The sequence below is a fragment of the Colias philodice genome, chromosome 22 (assembly GCF_061535455.1).
Source record: "Colias philodice isolate Cphi_HAF_F1 chromosome 22, ilColPhil1 Martin Lab GWU primary, whole genome shotgun sequence".
Lineage (NCBI taxonomy): Eukaryota > Metazoa > Arthropoda > Insecta > Lepidoptera > Pieridae > Colias > Colias philodice.
The window spans coordinates 417,128-442,748 of NC_143107.1; the positions used below are offsets into that span (position 1 = coordinate 417,128).

The 25,621-nt window shown below is 33.5% G+C and overlaps 5 protein-coding genes across 5 annotated transcripts in view; 1 reads left to right on the forward strand and 4 right to left on the reverse strand.

The window, feature by feature from the left end:
* LOC149478225 (phytanoyl-CoA dioxygenase, peroxisomal-like) overlaps positions 1–25,621 on the reverse strand; it is a 147,095-nt gene that overhangs the window by 14,449 nt on the left and 107,025 nt on the right. The window lies entirely within an intron of this gene.
* Positions 23–17,905, reverse strand: Tmhs (Tetraspan membrane protein in hair cell stereocilia). Its single transcript, XM_089709558.1, has 4 exons — positions 17,318–17,905; positions 3,005–3,103; positions 2,442–2,591; positions 23–708 (listed from the first exon to the last, which is right to left on the reverse strand). The coding sequence occupies exons 1-4, from the start codon at positions 17,718–17,720 to the stop codon at positions 521–523; spliced, it is 840 nt and encodes a 279-aa protein (XP_089565684.1). The 5' UTR covers positions 17,721–17,905; the 3' UTR covers positions 23–520.
* LOC149478230 (tektin-4-like) lies at positions 7,377–9,279 on the reverse strand. The gene has a single exon (XM_089709422.1). It carries the CDS (start codon positions 9,221–9,223, stop codon positions 7,700–7,702), a length of 1,524 nt encoding a protein of 507 aa, XP_089565548.1. The 5' UTR covers positions 9,224–9,279; the 3' UTR covers positions 7,377–7,699.
* LOC149478231 (tektin-4-like) lies at positions 11,496–13,591 on the reverse strand. The gene has a single exon (XM_089709512.1). It carries the CDS (start codon positions 13,509–13,511, stop codon positions 11,994–11,996), a length of 1,518 nt encoding a protein of 505 aa, XP_089565638.1. The 5' UTR covers positions 13,512–13,591; the 3' UTR covers positions 11,496–11,993.
* The window catches only part of LOC149478232 (ribosomal protein S6 kinase-like 1), a 32,942-nt gene continuing 26,132 nt past the window's right edge, over positions 18,812–25,621 (forward strand). The window contains exons 1-3 of the mRNA XM_089709497.1: positions 18,812–19,054; positions 22,726–22,896; positions 23,621–23,719. Coding sequence (XP_089565623.1) covers positions 18,959–19,054; positions 22,726–22,896; positions 23,621–23,719 — 366 coding nt within the window. The 5' untranslated portion in view covers positions 18,812–18,958. The remainder of the gene's footprint in view (positions 19,055–22,725; positions 22,897–23,620; positions 23,720–25,621) is intronic.

Below are 25,621 nucleotides of genomic sequence, written 5' to 3' on the forward strand. Positions count from 1 at the left end.
AAATTTTATTTTTCATTGATAAAGGCACAATCTTGGTCGTTGTACAAAAATACCTATTATTATTAATACATTCCATACTAAAATCTCCTTAAAACAAAACAATAATTTTGTACTTATTAAATATTGTTTTTACAAATGAAACTAATTCTAAAGGCAGTTTTCGTACTATTTAACATTCAAAATATGTACATTAAAAGGTTACACATTAATAATTACTATGAGTTATAAAAATAAATTCTAAGGTACTCTGCTGTTTTATAATTACTCTAAGCATACAAGGGGAATGTGTAGAAATATTTTTGAAGATGATTTACAAATCGTTTCAGTCTTGCAATTTTAAATCAAAAATTTAAGACTGCTTTTCGTTTTAATAAATAATAAGTTTCCAATGTACTTTTTAAATTAACGCCATCTATGGGATGTTTTCGGCACGTATACATTTATATATAAATGACCTACAGATAATTTATTCACAAACGGTATTACATCACAATTAAATCATAATTAATTTAAATAAATCTTAATAATTATGCATAGAATTAGCGTAAATTCCGTGTTTGGAGCGTGCAGTTCTTCCCGAATAATGTGAATAAGTGTCGACATCTAGCGGTGCGTGTGGATGCATTATTAGAACTGGTTGAAGCGCTAGTGATTTCCTCGATCCGGCAACAGATGTCGCGTCTGTCACGTATGCGTTGTTCACTTCACCTGAAAACCACAAAAATTAAATTATTAAATAACACATTTTTTCAAGATTTCTAGTATGACATTAACATTTCATATATGGCAACTAGGTCTGTTCCTCAATTTGTTAAATTTGCACAAAATAAGCAGGTTAAACTGCCCATTCATTACATTTAACATTTAAAAGGATATATGTTGCCTTGATATTATGCAAATACAATTTTATGCAACTCGCTTTGAGATAAAAGCGTGTTATATTTATATTATGTCGTTTGCAAGTCTACATCATGACAAATACGAAGTTGGAAAATAAAAGCATTTTGAAAGTTTAGTTACGCCATCTACTAGCAAAAATTTGAATTTAACCTATCTTTCCCTTGGGTCAGGTAAACACATGGTAATTATTGTTATTACTTGAACAGGATGTAAGCGATATGCCTTCAAATGTATGCATTGAGACTAAGAAAACTGTGAGAATTTTGTTTTAGCTTACATTCCTGTAAGCCTACAGAAGGCAAGCATTTAATTTACCTAAGAGTATTTGTAAAATTTAAACTTCATACCTATATTGTAGTACCTAGGTTATTGTGTTTTTAGTTTTGTTAAACTTTTAATCACTATCACAAAAATAATAATACATTAAAATAAACTAATTTTATATGGCTAGATATAAAAAATTTGAATGAACACATTGAATGAACATTAAAACTTAAGTTAAGTATAACCATGGACCAATATGTATAACTCATTTGAATTTTGATCTTAAATCTTAATTCATAATACTTAATTATTCTTAAAAAATTTAATATTTAAGTACCTGTAAAAAGTTAAGTTTGTAATCTTTTGTCCTTTTGAATTAAAAGACAAAAAGAATAATTAATATCTAATTAGGTATATTACCTATATTATTCCTAGTTAAGTACCTAATTGAATGTTAAAGAATTAGGTTATTATGAAATACAACATACCAAGTAGTTAATCAATCATACATTTAGCGTACTTTAATATAATTAAACGCATAATTAAACGCAACGAATGATTAATATTCCATAGCAGTCTAATGCTGAACCAAATGCTAATTTCATTATTATGTTATAATGTTTGTTACAAAATAGTTACAGTCTACTTCCCATAGAGAATACTCACGCTATGGCTTTGAAAACAAAATTTATTATTATTATAATATACCTAATGCATTTATGTATTTAGTACGGCCTATGTTATAATTTTGAACTAGATTTTAGTTTTTTTCTTGTGTATTTTAGAATCTGTTTATGGAATTCGTTTATTTTTTTTTTGCCAAAAAACAGTGTGTAATTGTACTGTGTAGATTTCAACTTTTAAGGTTTTATTATAAAATATGATGTTTGTTATAAAAATTCATAATATAATAGTTACTAATAGAGTACCTAGTATATTTTTTCATGAACCGGAAATAATAAAACATGTAGAATACTGTATGAAGTAAATAATTCAAAATCCAATTACTTGGCCGGCTTTACCAGTGTTATACCACAGAATAGTGGTTATAACTTAGAAAAAATGTCACCTATATATTCAATAGCTTTACATAAAAGTATGTATTTTGATTATTTTTTTTTATTATGCAACTATCATTACTTGCGAACTATTATATAATACACACTATTCTACTCTACTACACAGACTCGAATTCCCGCGTTTATTTAAAATTTTGACAGATTCGAAAAAAAAATCGTTTCCCGCCAAAGCAAAATTTTTTTTTATTTTAAACCCACCTTTATACAGCGACGCGGGCGATGGGTAGCTAGTGTCCGGCTGCAGTCGAACATGTTTGGTGGCGAGGATGAAAGCTAATGCTGCTAACACGATGCCATCCAGACATCCAATAATGGCCAGGAGGTAGGCCCAGCGGATGTGGCAGCGACCTGTTGGATTATTATTTATGATAGTTTAAGTTTTTTATTTTGCAATTTTCATTATAAGTTAGGTACCTAATTAGGTACCTAGGTAGGTACTTAATTTTATTTTTCATAAATTGCTTGTAGCTGTTTCTAGATTAGAGTTTGGTAGAGACCTGGCGGATAATAAATAAAAAACTTTCAATAAGATCAATAAAGTGAATACATAATTATTTATCGTTTTCTTGTATGAATTTCAGAATCAAGTTCAAGAAACTTCGAATGATATAACGAAGAAAAATGCAATTTAAAAGCATTTATCACAAAAAATAGCAGAAACTAATGTAACTGTGTTTTCTTTCATTATTGTAAACTGTATCCTTGGTGTCTAATAAAATATATTTACATGTGTTTTATTTAATTATTGTTTATATACATACCTATATTATACTGGTCCGCAGTAGGCCCGCAGGTCTCCTGGACTATAGACTCGTTCCATCCCGCGGGATACACGGCTACACCCCCCACCATACATAGAGCTGAAAAAAAAAGGTTTTATCATTCAGTAAAAATTTATTATATTATCTTCATAGTAGTAGTCTTCAGTATAGTAACTATTTTTAATAAGAAGCTTGCCCGGGGTGAATCTAGGATTAGAAAATTTAGTCTGTTTTGGTAAAGGCATAAGACACACTTGTTGGTGAAATTATGTCTAAAATTAGTTTATTGAGATAGTAAAACATACATATAATATGTATATCATACATATAACATACATATAAAATAAAATACAAGTTTCTGTTGCGAAACTTGAGAATGCTCAGTCACGGATATACGCGGTCTGTGGCGAGTGGCGACATTGAAGTCTCATACATATTATACGTTTATACAACACAATGCAATGCAATTTTTGCATACAATTCATTTATTACTATCTATAGATAAAACTAGCTGGCCCGGCAAACATTCTGCTTTTTTTATCACGGGTATGAAAAAAAATGTTCGATTCTCAGACCTATCCGATATGCAAAATTTCGTCAGAATAGGTCAAGTCGTTTAGGAGGTTTTAGTAATCAAACACCGCGTGACACGAGAATTTTATATAAGTACATGTATATTATTTTTTTAAATTTCTTGTAAAAAGTACTTTAAAACATAATTTACGCACGAATGCAAATAGGTCATGCAATTATCACCAGAGCAAGTCGAAAGTGAACTTTCTTGTTCCGCTTCAATACATACAGATTTTCATGTTTATGTTAGCAATTAGAGTATTAATGTTAACTTAGGAGACGTGGGCCCTAAATGTAGTTGAAGTCTTAATTTGTTTCAAGCCAACTTTCAGTTTAAAGTGTAACGGGCTTGTACTATATTATAGTTAATACATAGATATATTTAATGCTATTATTAAACAGATTAAAAGTTTTTTCATTATTATTTTTGTTTCATAATAATAATTGGTATTTAGGTACCTTTTTTCAAAATTCCGGTTAAACAGCTTTTAAGAATGACAAAAATCATTATCACGTTCAAAATACACGCATTTTCTGATACTTTCTAATCAACCAAAGAACATCATTTCGCTTGTACACTATAATACCTAGATTCCGCATTAAGCCTGAATAAACTTTCCCCTTGACAAAACACTAATTTGAACGGAAATTAGACATTATAGCCTATCAGCCATCAATCACTGTTAACAGCATCCCTGAGATAAACTTTTTACATCACAATACACAATGCGTGTTATTTTCTCACATTTTTTAAGATTCAAATAACGGGCTCTCATTGTATTAGATAACATTATTGTTGATAAGAAATAAAAGATATAACAGCCTCCGGTTGCAGCTCTTTTTATCCGTTTTAGGATGTTGTACAAAGCATAATTTTGAATATAATCGATGAAATGTATAGGAACTGAAGTTCAAATTTTTCATCGCTTATTTCTAAACCACATAAGGAATTTTGTTTGTTTTTCGAAAAGTTTGCGAGCTCTTCAGTCGAGCCGTCTTATGATTAGAGTAATCCAAATCTGTCCAGTAGTTTTTACTTGAAAGAGTAACAAACATCCATCCTTACAAAGTTTTGCATTGATAATATCTGTACGAAAGAAGTATCTATAGTAACAGTTTTCACGTCTTACCAACTACGTGATTAAAGCAGTGAAACCAAAACCATTAAACACCGTACCGTAACACAGTAAATAGTAAATACAAGTGAGAAAGTAAAGCGTAAACAATCAGTTCGCGACAAATTATATGAGAAGTGGATTATAGTTTATAGTTTCCCGCCTTACGCAATACCGTCGGATATAATTCGCTGGATCTTGACTAAATCCGTGAAATTACGCGTTTGCTTTGAGGAAATAGAAAACGAGAAAATGATAAATGAGGCAAGCAATAATTATTACAGTTAGACCAATTTAAATTAAAATTATAATTCTTTGGAGATATATAAACAGTAATGCTGAAGAAATAATATAAGGATAGAAGAAGACTTAATTAAAGGATTAGGTTCAGTGTAGCATTAGTTTATGTTGATTCATTAATATAGTTCTATGTTCGGTAATCGGTTATGGCTTTCAACTGTTGTTTGCTTCCCGAATCTAATGGAATACTATAGTGATTTGATAAGAGCAAGCAAGAGCCTATACCTAAACCAAGCAAGCCTAAACCTATTAACCGGTCTTTTCTCTAAGATTCATTAAATTTCCGACGTATTCATAAAATTCTTACAAAGTACCTTAGCTCATAGCTGTGAGTACCTTTTCCCTTCTATGGACTAAAACAGCAAATATCCATTACACGATACTTAAACACACGCAAATCCGTGCGAAGTCAGCAATTAGACATTCACACACGTAAGTACATCCACCTTATATAGCTGCATCGCCTGTTAAACGCTAATAAATTCCACGCAAGTGATACCAATTAATATTATAACATTTACGCGACCGACAAGTATCACGATCATAAATCATATGTATCATAACGTGACATATCGTAGTGTCCCGATTTGTGGTGTCACGTAAAAGTGGAATGGAGACACATTTGCTTGAAGATCTTTATCTGATTTTGGTTATGTCTTCATAAATGTATTTCGAAGTTAGGCTATGTCAAAATCCTGGGGTTGTGCCACATTTGTGATGAGAATGTTTAGAAAAGTTAAATGTAAACAGAACTCAGATGCAGGTGTATAAGTAGATGTTACAAATCTTCTTCAAAGTTCAATGTATACTGTATATTTTAATATTTTAAACTATACAGGGTGTCCCACTGTTGGTATACTAAGCTCAAAGGAGGTTATAGTTTTGCATACGCTGAGTACGTAAAAAATAATTAAAAAATTCCAGATGCATTTTTTTTTCAAATAGATGAATTCTTAAAACTCTATGTGTACACCCATAACAAGCGAGCCGCCCAACTTTGCCACCAGCACGTGAGCTATCGTTTAAGATTATGTTTTCATAGATAAAATGCTCATATTAGAGAAGCGGTATATGCCGGCTGCGCGAAGCTAGAGAAGAAAACATGGATTTTCAGGAAAAATTTAGCAAAAAATTTTGGACGTAATTTTTTTTTAAAGTATTTTTTACGTGATCAGTGTATGCAAAACTACAAGTTCCTTCGCGCTTAGTATACCAAGAGCGGGACACCCTGTATAGCACAAAATAATCTAATTTAATTTTAACAGACCGCATTTTCCGTCGTTGAACAATTACAATTTTGAACAATTTGCTCTATTTTTATTGATTTCAATTTGTTTTTCATTCCAAAGGAACGAAGCCATGGTTGGATAAGCCCACGTGTCGTAATTATTTTACCAATCTGTGTGTAGAGTCGGCAAAACAATCTGATATTAAGCAATACTGATCTAGATACAGTTTTGTAATTGTCCAATTCGTTATATACTAGATTTTAACGATCAATTCGTGATGTTTCATACTATGTAGTAGGAATTGACCTAGAACTATTTCCTACTGATCTCAAATATTGTTACTTGTAAATATCAATATTACATAACATCTTATGCAAATTTATAATAGTAAAATTTGTGACGAATTTGTATTTGTGTTTTCATTCAATCGAACACCGGTAACCAAAATAGTGATTTTACTTCCAAGATTTTAACGAAATCTAATAACAACGGATACAATTCTTTTCAGAAAGGAAAATCTTGGTAATAGGATTTTAGCTTATTTTCAATGTCGAAATATAGAAATGATAAGTAATACGTGCGTATTATAAAGATTGTGTCCAAATAGGATAATATAATTAATGGATTTCGCCCACGTGATGCATGCTATAAATAATACTATAATCGTATGTAATATCTGCAAGAGTGCGTTTATATGGTTTTATACCTGTGTTTGTTTATAATACATCTTTAATACGAATTATTTGAATGATTGGGGCTTCACCTGAATTGTATTAATCTATACTTTTATTATAAAGCTGAATAGTTTGTTTGTTTGTTTGTTTGAACGCGCTAATCTCAGGAACTACTGGTCTGAATTGAAAAAATCTTTCAGTGTTAGATAGCCCATTCATCCAGGAAGGCTATAGGCTACCTATATGTATAGGTATCATTACGCTAATACCAACAGGAGCGGAGCCACGAGGCTGAAACCGCGGAGCGCAGCTAGTTTATAATATAATGAATGATTTATTAAATTCAATGTGCGTTTTGTCTCCATCTATAGGAAAACAGCATTAGTTGCAAGATTTTTTCTCAAATGCAGTCATTTTGGATATGTGTTCAGTGTTATTATGGAAATACTTTCGAAATACATTAATACTTTCTACACTTCATTTACGCCATAAATTATTACTCCTCTTAGAATTTACCTTACATAAGTTGGAAACTTATTTGCCTATTCATTGCATTCGTTCAAAAATGCATGACACTTCTAATTGATATGTATTACTAGAAAGCGACCGGAAAAGGACATTTTAAACCACTTTCTAAGTTTATGTCACAGGTAAGAACTAGATGCAAATACGATATTAAATTATACGCTATAAACACTGCAATTTTATTACTACGAATGAGGAAAGTCGACAACCTTAGTGGTAACCTTTTATTTATTTTAAATGCCACAAGGTTAAAAACGCAATGAGTCATCGTCTTAAAGCTTAGCCACCAGCGAATTCCTCAGGTGTAGGCATATGTGCTCGAACGCGGGCGCACCTATCCTGATCGATGTTAAGACTCTTCCTCTTGCAAGCGATGTCCTTTTCCAACTCTCCTCTATACTTCATCAGCTCTGATCTCACAGCTTCAGCCTGCCGCAACTTATCCTGCAGAGACTCCGACGTCTCTCTAATAAACTTCGCTTCAGCCATCAACGCGTATTGTGCCTCGTCTCTACAGTTCTCGACATTCAATCTTTCGTAATTCCGATTGTGCAGTCGCGTCATCACACACTTGTTACGTTCGTCCACTTTTCTAAGCGATTCTTTGAGGTAATCTATTAGGTTTTCAATGTCGGCGATTTTCTTCAAGTTGTCCTTGAGATTTTCTTGTAACTTTTCGCAGAGCTCTTCTGTGGCTGCGACAGTTTCGGCTAAAGCTGCGTTTGTTCTATCAGCCTGGAGTTTCATGTCTCTACTGCCATTAATGATTGCAGTCATGAGGTCACCACGCAGATCCTCCGATTTTTTTCGCACTTCTTCACAGTTACGAATACTCTCAGCGCAATAGTGCTCCCAATATTCAAGAGAAGTTGCATTCTCCGGCCACCTTGCTACTCCCGGATGCCACAGCAATAAATTCGAATCAGGTGTTAATGTGACGTTCTTTCTATCCACACTCAAACTGGACATTTTATCGCCCCAATCGTATTCGATCCAAGACTTCGCTGCTTTATTAATTACCATTTGTTCTTCAACCTTTGCTAGTGTATTCATAAAGACCCTTCGTATTTCACCCACGATAGCTACTTCTTTTATCAATTCTTGTTCAGCCTCGTCTCTCACCAGATCCGGTTCGTATCTACCAGTTCGCAATTCCAAACATTCTCTGGATATAGCTTCCGGCATCATTAGTATACGACAGGCACCTTTTAACTTGGCTCTATCGTTGTCCAATGTATCGATCTCCTCAGTCAATGCAGCTAATGCTTTTTCAACTTCTTTCTTCCAATAAGCGAGATCTTTAACGCGTTTCTTAAGTTTTTTATTCGAATCATCTAATTTGTTGTCCAAATTCGTAAAGGCATTTTCGATATCCTTTTTGGTTTGCGTTTCTAAAGCTGTAGCTTTGTCCGTTGCTCTGGGTGTAAGTGTGTATTGATTATTCTTTCGCCATTCACCCGTAGAGTATCTGGTGATGGAATACTTATCAACAACAGGTCGGACGCCTGTTGTGCCTGCTTGAGGAGTCCAATCTAAGTGACCGGCTGCCCAGGGTCCTATGGGACCCATTGTTAGTATATCACCACTCGTGCTATCTGTGGGCTGTGGTAGATATCGAGGAGGAGCTCCAGGCGGGTATACCTTTGGCTCTGGAGGCTGGATACATCCAGGTACATATGGCCCCATACTGCCATGTTCCCCGTCTCTTGATTGGCCAGCTTCTTTATAAACCGTCTTATCTAGTGTCTTCTCAGTTGTGGGACAGATAAAAGGACACGTAAATTGACCCGTGTTAGTGGCCATTATAACAGAAATTTACAAAACAACAAATTAAAAAATAATCATTAAAATAACTTAGAAATAACAGATGATGTAAACGTCATCTGATTATTTCATTTTTCTTGCCAAAAAATAAAAAAAATGTATTTATTGACAGTTTTTATCAAGTAAAACCTTTTTCATTATTCATACCGTGTAACACGATTTTCTTTTCATCAAATGTCTACTAATATTATAAAGCTGAAGAGTTTGTTTGTTTCAACGCGCTTATATCAGGAACTACTGGTCCGATTAGAAAAATTATTTCGGTGTTAGATAGCTTATTTATCGAGGAAGGCTATAAGGCTATATATCATCACGATAAGACCAACAGGAGTGAACACTGCGGGTAAAACCGCAGGGCACAGCTCATTACATATTCCTACTTTAATATAATTCTTACATCACCTTACATAACAAACGAGCAATATCAATCCGATATTACCGGACGTATCTGCTACAACCACGAAATAGCTCGAAATTTCGCTACAGATCATCAACAACAAAAACAATTGTATGTGCTACGCCTACATCAATGGCCACATTACAGCGCTGCAAATTGAAGCAATATATCTACCATGAACGAAATTGCCGTTTCAAGTAATATTCATATTAAAATTAGTATACGAAATCTGCTTTGAACAAAAAAATCATTGTAACACGAGCTAACGTTAATTGTAAATAAATAAACCTAGTTTAGAAAATGAAAAACACGCTTTACTAAGAAGATATTATTGCGTTGTCACCAATCCTTGAAAGATAAGCGTAAAAACTTTGGACTAAATCAAAATCGAGTAAATCAATAAAGAAGTCGGGTTATTCCAAACATATATAGCCTACAGAGTAGGTGATGTCGATATAAGTGTGTTAAATAACTATTTACTTACTGTGTGCTATACATATTTTCTTTTATGTATCGAATCAAATATCAATGTATCGAAAAATTAAACTAGCAAGTCCTAATCGGATCTAGCGGCTAACACAAAAAAGCATAGTTCCTTCATTCAACAAGTCAAAACCCAGATTGTTTTGTAAACAATGCCGTAGTTGCTAAATGCTTGCGTTGTTTTGTGTTACGCAGATTAGACTCTTAGTTTTGTTTTATTATAGACTGAAAGCCAAAATAACTACTGGCTACTATAAAAAGCTAATTACTAGGCGATCCAACTAAGAGTAGGATCGATTCAGCGACATTGTGTGATGTCATAAGTTCAAATTCAAATAAAAGTAAAGCAGTAACATAATATATTATGTTTTTTAATAAAAAAGATGCACGCCATTTAATAATATTGTACCTTTCTAATCATATTATAGGTACGAGCAAATAAAGATTTTTGATTCGATTTGATTTCAATTTGATGTAAGAGTCTGGCAAAATAAAATAAACAGTTATCGAACCGCAAAAACGATTTCTCAATTTTTTTCAAACTACTTTAGCCACGTTATTGACAGATAAAGGTCATTGACGTTCCTATTCTTATTTGGATCGCATAGCTTCACTCTAGAAGTGTTATTTAATTATTTCTAGTAATTAGCAGTTAGCTCCCGTACCATGTTAGTCAATCATGGAGGTCGTTCTTTGTTCCACGTTCCCATCTCCGTGGGACCATGTCTAATGACGTACCTATTGTTTTATATTTAAAGTCCCAACTCCCAAGGACTAACGGTTAGATACTGCTATGAATAATTATGTGAATTCTGCATGGTGTTGGGTGTAAATGTGCATGTGGGAGTGCTTTGAGATAATCTATTCTAATTAGGTATAGATAAAGCGGGTTGGAAAGTTTTAAGTTTCAAATCAATGGAATTTTATTAAAATTGTTAAAAATAGGGATATAATATTATATGGAGAAATAGTTTATGTATTAGAAAATGTAATTTGATTAACTGCTATAATTTCAGCTTTTGTAGTCGAGTTAAGTATACTATATAATTAATGATGAAAGTATTGAATGAAGCAATTTGTTTCTAATTTAGAAAAATTAAAAACGTGCTCCGATTTCATAAACAGTTGAATAATACTGCCTCATCGTTATGTATTCTAATGTATTTTTTATTCATCTTTTAATTGATTTTTGCACAATTTTTGGATACCGGCATTTTCGAAATCATTATTATCAGAAATGAAAAGAATCAGAAAGTTTTCAGGCGGTAAACCTGTATTGTAATAAATTGTAAGTTTATTACTTGTGACTTAATTTACCTATTCCTATTATAATGATAATATCTTAATTTCCTCTTTAAATAGTGATTATTTTATAAAACCGGTAACTAAAACGAGAGTAAACGTAAACTTGCTTGTAGCAGCTCACGCGTAACGACAACCACTTATTAAAATTTTAAACAACGCTAATCTCAATTGTATTACAAATGTTTTACATAATTATTTCATCAAAGAACATCGCAATTACGCCACCGTAAAGTTCATTTGCATCTTCGGTTGTGAAAGAAGTACTTTGAAATACAAAGCAGAGGTCCGTGATTGGATTTCACTTAGTGACCATTAAAATGTACTGATGGTGGCTTATGCAGTTTTCATTGGATTATGTCGCAACTGACATGAGGTGGAAATCTTTATGTATGTTGTTTATGACATAGGAAGTACACAAGTAAAAGTACATTATGCAAACAAATTAAACGCTCAAAACATTACGACCACTTTAATTTAGGAGTAGACAATAATGGTGCAAATTTGCATACACATTAAGATTTATGCTTTAAAATTGTATTACATTATGGTCCAGGAAACTATTAGTTAATATCCGGCTAATTCAGAAGCAGATGGATAATGGGACCTCACCATTCCACAACGATCTCTATCAATGTTTAAAGTTTTTCTTTTCGATGCTATATCCCTTTCCAATTCGATTCTTTTCTTCAAGAGATCCTGTCTCACTCTTTCAGCGTTTCTTAGCTGACCCAATAAAGAGGTGACGGTTTCATGAATCTTCTTAACTTCTTCTATCAAACCCAGATGTGGTTGATCACGAACATTTTCACCGTGAGGTCTCCAATTGTTTCTATTATCTAGTCTTGTTTGAGCTAGCTTCATTGCCGCATCCATTTTACGTATAGAATCATGTAGATTGTCGATCAGAGATTCTGTATCGGCTATTCTCTGTAGTGTATTGCGAAGTGTTTCTTCTAGTTTAGTGCAAAGTTCTTGCGTTATAGCTACAGTTTCGGCTAGGGCAATGTCAGTTTTATCAGCTTGATTTCTTAGTTTTCTACCGCCATTTACTAGGATAGCGTTAAGGCTTCCGCGTAAATCAGCTGACTTTTGTCTAGCAGCTTCACAATTTTGTACATTTTCTCTACAGAAAAATTCCCAATATTCAAGAGGTGCTGTAAAATCACCAAAACGAGTTGATCCAGGTCGAAATAAAATTGTATTAGATTTGGTATTAAGACCTAAATTTGTAGTTTCTGTATTATAAGCCATTGTTTTATCGCACCAGTCGAATTCAATGCGATGTTTAGCTGCTTTATTAATAGCTAATTGTTCTTCTATTTGATTTAGTGTATTTTTAAGTGTGGCTCTTACTTCGCTTACGAGGTTCATTTCTTTGATTAGTTCCTGTTCAGCAAGATCTGCAACTAAATCTGGTTCGAACCGATTGGAGCGAAGATCTAAGCACTCTTTAGATATCGATTCTGGTAACATAAGAACTCTTGAAGCGCCTTTCAAGCGCTGTCGTTCAATTTCTAATTGTTCCACTTCATCAGTTATCGCTTTACAAGCCTTCTCGACTTCCACTTTCCACCTGAAAATATCTCTTGCCTTCTGTTTTAATCTTTTAGCATTTTCGCTCTGCTGTTTATCTATATTTCCAAATGCTTGCATCATTGAAGTTTTTGCGTTGTATTCAACAATATTAGATTCGGTTAGTATTTCTGGATCGAGTACGTGTTCGTTATGTTTTCGCCATTCGCTAAGTGAATATCTACTAATACTGTATTTATTAACGCCAGGTCTGGTTCCAGTCATACCACCAAGCGGTGTCCAGTCTACTTTACCATCTTGACCAGGTTTAAGATTAGGTAGATATTCGTCGCCTGATGGCGGTGGTCTCATGACTTCCGGTGGGTTTTGTGGTTGTGCAGCTGGTGTTGGCGGTTCGATTTTACTTTCAGCTTTGGCCTTTTCTTCAGCGGCTGTTTTTACCTCTTCTAGCGCTTGCTCCGGCGTTTTATCTGCTTTTTTAAATGCTCCTATATCGGTGCACACTTTGGGACATCTGTCGTCTTCAGGAAACGTGGTTAACGTAGCCATTTTAAATAGAATATCAAATTTGTTTAGAAAAATACAAAAACATTAAAAATAATCAAAAGGATATTTGATTGACAATTATTAAACGTCTGACACTTATTTTTTATTGTTATGTTTCTATACAAACTTTTTATAATATTTGAACAAATAGAACCTCGTTAAAATATGTACTGTATAATTACGAGATAAAATTTTTGGAGGATGAAGTCATCCTCCACTCTCGCCGATTGAAGTGCGGTGAGCTCGACTAAACAGTGCTCTCAAGTCAATATCTTTGTTGTTTTTTAAAAAAATCCGTTCACGTTTTATCGATATTTTTCCGCCATACGCACTCGTTTAACTAGTTTCCTAGCGAATGGAGCCACTTTCGAAGTAGGTGATCTTGTATGTTGCAACTCGTTATTTTGTAAGTATCACCTTGAACATAAGTGCAGATTTTGCGAATATTCTGAGAGCTGACAGATCACAACATTCTTATTGTAGAGCTATTTATATCAAAAAGCAAGTTTTTAGCTTGTATTATTATATCAACCATATTATGTTGTCTGTTTGTAAGACCTGAGTTTGGATATGATTAAACAGCCTTGTAGATGTAATAACATTTACATGTGTCACCGGTAAAAATCATTTTAAATAAGTAGGTAAGTAATATTAAAATTAACAACAATAGCAAATGTCTTCCAATTTTTATGCTGTTATAAAATATATAAATATTCTGCGAAAGATGAAATGTTACTTTAGTACTCCGTCATCAATTTCTTCACGTTTTCACACAAGTAAACTAAATACCGACCATCTTTTCTTAGAATTTAATTAATATACTTAATGGCGTAACTAAATATAAACCTCGTCGATGTGTGTTGACTATCGATCCACAGAAAAATGAATTGCCTACCTATGTTTTTTAAATGTAAATAAAATAGAAAACATCTCTTAGATAATTTCAATAATCACTCTGTAATGAAAAGCGTAAAATTGAAAGTGCACTTTCCTTTTAAGGGTTTAGATTAAATTGTTAACAGTAAACGCTTTAATTAACAGTGAAATAGTTCAATTAATAGTTTCTTTTCTGTTTCATTTAAATCAATGAATTGCAGTTATAGCGGTTTAATAAACGTAATGATTTGCTTATTCTATTATTGTTAAAATGCTTTCTTTAGAATTCTTATATATCTGTTTATTATTTTAACGACTTAAAAGAAACAAAACGTGTGTGCCGAGCACACGTGTCAAAAGTCTTTGGCAAGATTCGAAGATACCAAAATCGTCGCCTCACTCCATCGACGCGACATTAAAATTTTACTCAACGCGCCTGAAGTTTCTTTAAAAATTTCGCATAAATCCTAAAACTAGTATCATTTGTGTTTGAGTTTATTAGAATAGAAATGCATAGCTTCCATTAAAATACCATCATCATCGTATACTAACACGAGATGGCGGCAAATCACGATCTATTTATTGTTATCTAAAACCATCGAGAGTAGACAAGTACCATTTTAACTTTTACTTTCTTCATTTGCACGAAGAATAGACGAATTATATGATATATCATCAAATTTGATGTTTCGTAAAGACAAATTTGGGTTATGTAACTGCTAAGTACCACAACCATTAACCATATTACACTTGTTATGAAGTTATCATGAGTGTAGAAAGGAATTGCTAAAATATATACCAGACTGTCTATTACAGCATTAATCTTTCAAGCTTTGCATCATGAATCTGGGTAAAAAATATTTTTGACATAACATTCGGCAGTCAGCTGTTTCATGTTTGATTAATGGTCCCTAGCCTGCTAGATGTTATGTAGCTACTAGCTAAATTAAAACACAGCTTACATGGAACGCCTCAGATGAGTCAGAGCGAGGTAACGCCGCATGAGTCATGTTTTTTCGTGCGTGCAGCGCCGGCTTTATCGAATTATAAGACGTTGTCACGTCAATAAATAATTCAAACATGGATGGCCAGAAACGCAAAACTTTTAGTGTGAACTAGGTGTGATAGGTATTTGGTACAAGTTCTAAACGCAATTATGCCCAATATCATAATAAAACGCGTTTTAAATCGTGTTTAATTCCCAATTTCGAAGAAGCTACCTTTCAAAGAAGAAACGTATCATTGACGGTGCCGTATGTAAGTTTTTTCCGGTCAGATAGCGGTACAGTGAGGTCATGTTTGTAGGCTTCAGTGTGCCGGATCTTAGTGTTAGCACCAATGACATGATCTTGTATCGAAAGTTATAGGGTGCCTACTGCCTACATTGTAGGCTTTTGATAGTTACATTTATTTGACGAAAGTTTTAGGGTGTGTCTGCACGATAATGAATACCTACGTATTGTTTTAAACATAGGACTATATAGTTGAATCGTTAAATATTTTGACATAATATTGGCAACCGAACTGGTAATAAGGGTGATACCTAACTTACTATTTTAAAATATTTTCCGATTCAATACTAAAATTCGATCTTATTTACGTGAAAATTAACCAAACAAATTCTAATATTTATAGGTAGTTAACTACAACTACCTAGACAACTAGTAGGTAATATGTTTTAGACATCCGCTGTCAGCGGAAATCAAAGGATCTGTTGTAATTTGCAAGCCTAGCACCTGCGTTTACGCAGGATGTTACTGCACCTGCCTTACCGGTATTTTACCACTATTTCTTTATATTTTGCTCCATTATAAATAACAAAAAACTCATAGGAAACCGTTTAGTTAACCGGTTTTGTAAATAATTGTTTGAGAAAGGTCATTTTATCTATACTAATCTATACTTAATACTAGCGGTCCGCCCCGGCTTCGCCCGTGGTACACATGAAAAATAGATGTTGGCCGATTCTCAGACTTACCCGATATGCACAGAAAATTTCATGAGAATCGGTCCAACCGTTTCGGAGGAGTATGCAGACTAACATTGTGACACGAGAATTTTATATATAAGATTATAAAGCTGAAGAGTTTGTTTGTTTGTTTGAACGCACTAATCTCGGGAACTACTGGTCCGATTTGAAAAATTCTTTCGGTGTTAGATAGCCCATTTATCGAGGAAGGTTATAGGCTTTCATCACGCTACGGGCAGGAGCGCGGAGCAGCTAGTATTACCTATAAAGCTGAAGAGTCTGAGTTTGTTTGTTTGTTTGAACGCGCTAATTTCATATAGACTACCTACCTATAAAGGTATTATCATCACGCTAAGACCAACCGGAGCGCAATTCGGGAAAACCGAGGGGCACATATAATAATAGGTAATAAAATAATAAAAAGGTTACACGAAATGGTGACTAATTAAGAGCTTTTGCTGATTTATAATGAGGAACTATTAACTAGTGACCTCACATTAATTATATAATTATTACTAGAAACAGTCTGGGGATTAAGAAACTAATGACGGAAGTAGAGCTATTATTAAAATGTGAGATTTTGCAATCATTTTAAATAATAAAGAATATTATGACATAAATATATGCATTATTGCTGTGATCTGAACTTAAGGTCAAAAAATAATAGGTGCAATTTTCAATTTTAAACAATGTTTTTATAAAGTTTAAAAATAACGATTATTTACTTATCATTATTAAAGTAGGGAGATTGTTAATAAAGGCTTTATTTATTTATTAAAGTAGGTAGGTAGGTACACCATGTGGTATGTACATTCTTGTTAGTTTTTACATAATCCTATAGTTGAATAAAAGCTTCATATATTAAGATGTAGGTATGCGTTCTAGAGTAGTGATGTGCACTTCGACTATCAATGTCGATATTTGTTATTGTCTTTACGAATGATTAGAGCTGTTTAATATTTACCTGATAGAAGTTGTAACCAGCCGCATATGTGGAACACGGTAGTAGATTGACAAAAGAAAAACAACAGCAGCGAACAAATAGTAAACAGAGCCAAAGCCACTGCCACCGCAACGAGCACTGTGGTCACTTTGAAAACAAATCCATTTATCGACATAAAATCGTCCAGTCTTCCTTTACAATCTTCAACGACCTCGTCCGCCCTACATGTCTGCCACAGGCCAAACTTTCTAGGATACTCTGTCTCAAGATCGCCAATCCATTCCGGTGTCACAAAAGCAACAACGCTTATAATCGCGTAGCAAATCGTGAATATTGCCCAAAGCACTCCAATAGCTTTCGAATTACGGACGTAGTTTGTGGCGTATAAATGTGACGAATCGACGTATTCGATTTTTGAACCCATATCGATAGTTTTTGTATACACAACTATAAGCACATTTTTTTTACTTTTCGTTAAGAATTTATTTGTTTCACATGTTAAGTATTAATATTGCAATGGACGGTTCGAGGACGTAGAAACACGACACTCAACTAACGAAATAAACTGGCACTCCGACTGGCGACTCGTGAATCGTGAGTCGTGACTCGTGAGGCGTGAGCTCATAACAAGACACGGCCTCCCGCGCCTTTCGTTTGTGTGAAAGGGAGGGGGGTATCATAATTACAGGTGTTTTGGTTGATGATTTGTTCTATTGGTAAAATTAATTAAAATAACGCATTAAAATGTAGATTTAAAAATTATAACTTACATACAGAAGCTAGAAATAATTTATAAAAGGTTTTTATTATTTCAAATAACTTACAAGTTTTTGTGTTCCGATTGCTTTTTACGCCATCTTTTGACATAAAGCGTAATTAAATATCGAAGCGAAATCTAAATAATCAAAATTATTTTTAATGCAAACAATATCCAAACTATACTAGTATAGATATAATAGAGCATTATTATATATTTCTATGTATATGTATAACCGAATTATATACAAATAATTTATATTTTTGTTCTATGAATGCATTTTATATTGGTAAACATGTCACTGTCAATATGTGTCTTCTTCTTCTTCTTCTTTGTTTATGGCCTTCCCAATCCCATAGAGGACGGATTCTGCCAATGTCAAGTGTCATGTGTGCACAGATCAAAATTGATCGTTTATTTCAATTACTACGGTTATAATGTAGTAACTTGTAGCTCTGTGCTGAGGAAAAATCACGGAAGAGATTGAGCAGTTCAAGTGTTGAATCAGTCTTACCTGGATAACCAAACAGGACATATACAAAAGCAAAGCATTAAAATTTAAGATTATTGAGGTGGATAAATTTGGATAAAACGTTAACAAATGAGGAGGGAACCAAACACAATAAACATTTAAAATTAGTGGGACGGGGAACATCAGGGGGAAGGAGATCCAAAAGTGAGGAATCAATATGTGTCGAATTCGCAATTTTCATCTGTGTTTTCAACGTGACATTGACATTTGACACATTAAATTATGCGATTGCTTGTGTAGTGTGTACAATCAATAAATTTTACCTATTTTCTTATGATACATCTTAATAATGTAGTTTCAAATCATTCGATACTTAAAAGGCGTGTACTACATTAGATAAACTTTAGTTTTATAAGTTATTTGTGTGTGTTTTATGATGTCTATGAGAGATAAATGGGTGCGGCGATTTTCAGTCGACGAGACGGCGAAACATAAGAATGGTTTCACTCTATATAAGATCACATCTGTTGTAAGTATGTCATATTAAGCTTGTAAGATCTGTATTCTAATGTATTTTATCAAATATCATATTATAAGCATGTAAAGAGAGAATTCATGAAGTGAAAGCAGTAGGTATATACATACATATATAATTAACAGGGAATTAGGGTCAAAGTAATATAATTTAGTATCGCTAGTTTATATTTATGTATTTAGAATGTACTGATTACCTAGGTTCCTTGTTAGTTGAAATTTAACACATGTTTATTAAATCTGTATTGTGTAAGGTTAATTCATACATAAACATTAGTTCCTAACTTTGTTGATTGCACAATATATTCACTCATAGCAAAAACTCTTTCCTTGTTACTCATTTGTTTTTAGTAGTAGTTGTTTAAGTTTCAAATAATTGTATTATACTCTGACTCATATTTTTTAAAGGAAAAATAGAAATATTTGTGTAATATCAACCTGTTAAACAAAATTAAAATAAAAATATTAACTACACCAGAGGTAAGTTATGTTATTCCTGAGTAACATATTGTTTTTTTTAATGATTTATTAATGAAATCATATGTTTCTTTTTGCTATATTATGTTACAGTAGGTGTTGTTAGAAGTAATATCACTGGACAAGGCCAGAGCTAGTAACTGCTAACAACTAAACAGTGTAAAGATAAATAATGTAACTACTTGTGACTATATAATCTTCTTATATATGTCGGCGCAACGACGATAAACGACTACCCTCAAACTACTAAATAATTATAACTAGCTAAAGTTTACTTTGATCTTTTTAAATAAGTGGTTGATTCATTAATCAACCACTAATGAAATAATTAAATTAACGAAATAATTAATCTTTGTTAAAAATGATGAAAATTAATTGTAAAAATTCGAGTGGCAACACTCAAACTAATTCTTGTGAGTCATGGTTTACTTTAAATGCGATCGCCCGACGGCACAGAGCACATTCACTCGCCGGCCGTTGGAGCGTTCGGAGCTCTCTCTATAATTTCCACGTAGATTAAAAAGGCAGTAAAATACCTACGGGCGTTCTACTTCGAGTATGAGCGCCTGCTCTGATGATGGTGACGTCGGAATTGCTGACGTCACTCTTTTTAAAAATAGCCTTTGGGCCCCTTCTTCCGTCATCAGAAGTTGGATAGAATTCAAGCTCTCTTTTTAAATGTTAAACGTTTACGTAGTTTTGTAACGGCATACTGGCGTTTGTGTTTTTTCGTGCGTTGTTTAAAGTAAAAGTTTGTTACGTGGATTATTGTAACGGGAGTGTAGTTCATCGAAGGAATTGTGTGTGTTATTTGAGCTGCGCCTCTCTTTGTGATAAGCATAAATCTACGAGAACCTCCGAGAAATCTACGAGAACCTTCGAGAATCTGCCTATATCACAAATGAGTAGGTGTTGATCACATGATACGCGAACGGACTGTCTCTGTCATGTGGAGTGTTCAGTATTCTGAAAGGTCAGTGTGGCCGAGGCAGTGTGTTTTTGAAATCCCAAGATGAACTAACGTAGTGCTGTTATACGAGAAAAGGCGTACGAGGACGTACGATTGTGAGTATGGCCGTGTTAGACTTAAAATCTACGAGAACCTTCAAGAACCTCCGAGAAATCTACGAGAACCTTCGAGACTCTCCGAGAACCTGTTACTAGACTGTCTGGTGCAGTCTGATACACAAATTCCTATAGCAGATTTCACTTGGTCAGTCCAGCGCATTAGTGACCTGCTTTTACAACGAGACATTTACAACGAGGCTGGTGCAGAGCGCGCACCGCCTGTCAGTATGGCCGTGTCGGCGCAACGACGATAAACGACTACCCTCAAACTACTAAATAATTATAACTAGCTAAAGTTTACTTTGATCTTTTTAAATAAGTGGTTGATTCATTAATCAACCACTAATGAAATAATTAAATTAACGAAATAATTAATCTTTGTTAAAAATGATGAAAATTAATTGTAAAAATTCGAGTGGCAACACTCAAACTAATTCTTGTGAGTCATGGTTTACTTTAAATGCGATCGCCCGACGGCACAGAGCACATTCACTCGCCGGCCGTTGGAGCGCTCGGAGCTCTCTCTATAATTTCCACGTAGATTAAAAAGGCAGTAAAATACCTACGGGCGTTCTACTTCGAGTATGAGCGCCTGCTCTGATGATGGTGACGTCGGAATTGCTGACGTCACTCTTTTTAAAAATAGCCTTTGGGCCCCTTCTTTCGTCATATATAAAAATGAATCGCAAAATGTGTTGGTAAGCGCATAACTCGAGAACGGCTGAAACGATTTCGATAATTCTTTTTTTATTATATTCCTTGAAGTACGAGGATGGTTTTTATGTAGAGAAAACGTAAATATGTACCACGGGCGAAGCCGGGGTGGACCGCTAGTTGTGTAATAATATTATAAGTGGTTAACTATAATTAGTGTTGCCGAACTATCGATAGTTTGACTATCGATAGTTGACCTTGAAAATAAGTCAGAATATCGATAGCACTATCGATAGTATCGATATTATCGATACTATCGATACTATCGATAGCGTTAATCATGGAATACTATTGATGAACTGCAATAGTATCGATAAAATCGATAGTATTGATTGCCAATAGTTGCTATACTATCGATACTGTCGATAGTATCGATACTATTGCTACTGAATATTGCAACTACAATCGATACTATCGATAGTACTGATACTATCGATAGTTTTGAGCTATCGATAGTAGTAAATTGTGCAATAGTATTGTTCACGATTTCTTGGTATAATGGGTCAGTCAGTGCCACCGACCCATATTATGACTCAGTTTAAAAGTTAAGACTAGTATTTGGTTTAATCGTTGTAATAAAGAGACATCTAGTTCTAACATCTAGTTCTCTGTCATCCAGTATAATATTATTGATAAAGCAATACTATCGAGAAAAAGGTCACTATCGATGAGACGATATTATCGATAGTATCGACACTATCGATAGTATCGATAGTTCGTTCGATATTGAGCTTCGATAGTATCGACACTATCGATAGTATCGATAGTTCGTTCGATATTGAGCTTCGATAGTATCGATACTATCGATGGTATTGCTATGTGTCGATAGTATTTACGCTTATAGGACTATCGATACTATCGATAGTATCGACACTATCGATAGTATCGATAGTGCTATCGATACTATTGCTTTTCCCCAACTATCGATAGTTAATCGATAGACTATCGATAGTGGACTATCGAGCGGCAACACTAACTATAATAATAAGAGTGTTATTACTTCAAATATAGATAGATAAGCTTAGAATAGATGTCTGGTTTGTACTTCTTAAATTACAGCAATAAGATACACCTACCTGTGTCAACCATGTATTGAAAGATAATTGCATTATGCAAGTTATGTTTTTAAAAATTATAAAATCCTATAAAACTTGCAATGTGTCATTACTAAAATAAAATGAGAAACAATTGCTAAAAGACATCTGTGAAAACACATATTATATGCACTTCCAAGCTGAATAAATCCTTCAAAAAATTGTATCTGTATTTGATTTCACACAGAAACGTTTTTATTGTGATAATTTATTATTATACATATACAGATAAAATTTTCTGAATTACCTATGCAACAAAAAAATGTATACTGTGTGTAATGTTGTTCTTAATAAAGTAACACATACATTCCAGTTATTTCCCCTGGATTCTCCTGAAGCCGTCACAGTGGTGTCTGTGTGGAAGAGATACAGTGACATTCAGCAGTTGCACAAATCTATGAAAGCGTTGCACAGTGGACTGCATTTACGAGGCTCCTTTCCTACGCTTGCTAAGAGCAGCTACTTTAAACGGTTTCAACAGGAAGTAAGTTTGTATTATCTTTATTTATATACTAGCTGTCCCGGCAAACGTTGTTCTACCTTACTCTTATCACTTAAGGGTATGAAAAATAGATGTTAGCCGATTCTCAGACCTACCCGATATGCACACAAAATTTCATGAGAATCGGTCCAGCCGTTTCGGAGGAGTATGGTAACTAACATTGTGACAGGGGAATTTTATATATTAGATTTATGTAACAAATAGTTTTTATGACGTCATGAATACATATAAAACAGAGTGTGTGTGCCGAGCGCACGTGTCAGGAGTGAAACTTCTTTGGCAAGAGCCAAAGATACCAAAATCGTAGCTTTACTCCATGATGGTATTGGCGCGACCTTGAAATGTTACTCTCAACGCGCAAGAAGTTTCACTTCAATAATATTTAAAATTTTAAAGTATGTACTTTGTATAAAGCTATCTAGTGGTTCCTATCTAGAGTAATGTTAACATCTTATATATAAAATTCTCGTGTCACAATGTTAGTCTGCATACTCCTCCGAAACGGGTGGACCGATTCTCATGAAATTTTCTGTGCATATCGGGTAAGTCTGAGAATCGGCCAACATCTATTTTTCATATGTACCACGGGCGAAGCCGGGGCGGGCCGCTAGTAGTACTATAATAATTTATTTCTAATAATTTTACTTGCAATTTTAGTCCAATTTAAATTACAATTGTAATTGTAATGGTTCATTATCATTTACAGGTGATTGAAGATAGAGCAAAGTCAATTAAGGACTTATTAGAATTTGTGGCGGAACATCGATTGTTATTCACTAGTACAGATTTTGTTAACTTTCTACAGGTAAATATTAATTTAATATATTGTTTTTGTTTAATTTGTTGAGTACCTAATTCATTACTTTTGTTAAAAAAATATTCAATTATTGATTGATCGATTATTGATTGACCGATTATTGATTGACCGATTATTGATTGATCGATTATTGATTGACCGATTATTGATTGATCGATTATTGATTGATCGATTATTGGTTGATCGAATGATTGATCGATTGATTGATCGATTATTGATTGATCGTTATTTCGATTATTGATTGATCGATTATTGATTGATCGATCGATCGATTGATCGATCGATATATCGATTGATCAATTATTGATTGATCGATTAGTGATTGATCGATTATTGATCGATCGATCGATATATCGATTGATCGATTATTGATTGATCGATTATTGATTGACCGATTATTGATTGATCGTTTATTGATTGATTGATCGATCGATCGATATATCGATTGATCGATTATTGATTGATCGATTATTGATTGATTGATTGAATAATCGATTGAAATGATCGATCGATATATCGATTGATCAATTTTTGATTGATCGATTATTGATTGATTGATTGATCGATCGATCGATTATTGATTGATCGATTGATCGATTATTGATTGATCGAATGATTGATCCATTGATTGATAGATCGATCGATATATCGATTGATCGATTATTGATTGATCGATTATTGATTGATTGATCGATCGATCGATATATCTATTGATCGATTATTGATTGATCGATCGATATATCGATTGATCGATTATTGATTGATCTATTATTGATTGATTGATCAATCGATCGATTATCGATTGATCGATTATCGATTGATCGATTATTGATTGATCGATTATTGATTGATCGTTATTTCGATTATTGATTGATCGATCGATCGATTGATCGATCGATATATCTATTGATCGATTGATCAATTATTGATTGATCGATTATTGATTGATCGATTATTGATTGATCGATTATTGATTGATCGATCGATCGATATATCGATTGATCAATTATTGATTGATCGATAATTGATTGACCGATTATTGATTGATCGATAATTGATTGATTGATCGATCGATCGATTGATCAATTGATCGTTCGATATATCGATTGATCGATTATTTCGATTATTGATTGATCGATTATTGATTGATCGATCGATCGATTGATCAATTGATCGATCGATATATCGATTGATCAATTATTGATTGATCGATTATTGATTGATCGATCGATCGATATATCGATTGATCAATTATTGATTGATCGATTATTGATTGATCTATTATTGATTGATCGATTATTGATTGATCGATTATTGATTGATTGATCGATCGATTATTGATTGATCGATTGATCGATTATTGATTGATCGATTATTGATTGACCGATTATTGATTTATCGATTGATTGATCGATTATTGATTGATCGATCGATCGATATATCGATTGATCAATTATTGATTGATCGATTATTGATTGATCGATTATTGATTGATCGATTATTGATTGATCGATTATTGATTGATCGATTATTGATTGATTGATTGATCGATCGATCGATTATTGATTGATCGATTATTGATTGATCGATTATCGATTGATCGATTATTGATTGACCGATTATTGATTGATCGATTATTGGTTGATCGAATGATTGACCGATTATTGATTGATCGATTATCGATTGATCGATTATTGATTGATCGATTATTGATTGATTGATCGATCGATCGATATATCTTTTGATCGATTATTGATTGATCGATCGATCGATCGATATATCGATTGATCGATTATTGATTGATCTATTATTGATTGATCGATCGATCGATTATCGATTGATCGATTATCGATTGATCGATTATTGATTGATCGATTATTGATTGATCGA

Coding starts and splice junctions, on each gene's coding strand:
- Tmhs (XM_089709558.1), bottom strand. CDS start 17,720: ATGGGTTCAAAAATCGAATACGTCGATTCGTCACATTTATACGCCACA. Junction 2,592..3,004: donor TGCGGACCAGTATAATATAG/GTATGTATATAA, acceptor ATAATCCAACAG/GTCGCTGCCACATCCGCTGG. Junction 709..2,441: donor GCCCGCGTCGCTGTATAAAG/GTGGGTTTAAAA, acceptor TGTGGTTTTCAG/GTGAAGTGAACAACGCATAC.
- LOC149478231 (XM_089709512.1), bottom strand. CDS start 13,511: ATGGCTACGTTAACCACGTTTCCTGAAGACGACAGATGTCCCAAAGTG.
- LOC149478230 (XM_089709422.1), bottom strand. CDS start 9,223: ATGGCCACTAACACGGGTCAATTTACGTGTCCTTTTATCTGTCCCACA.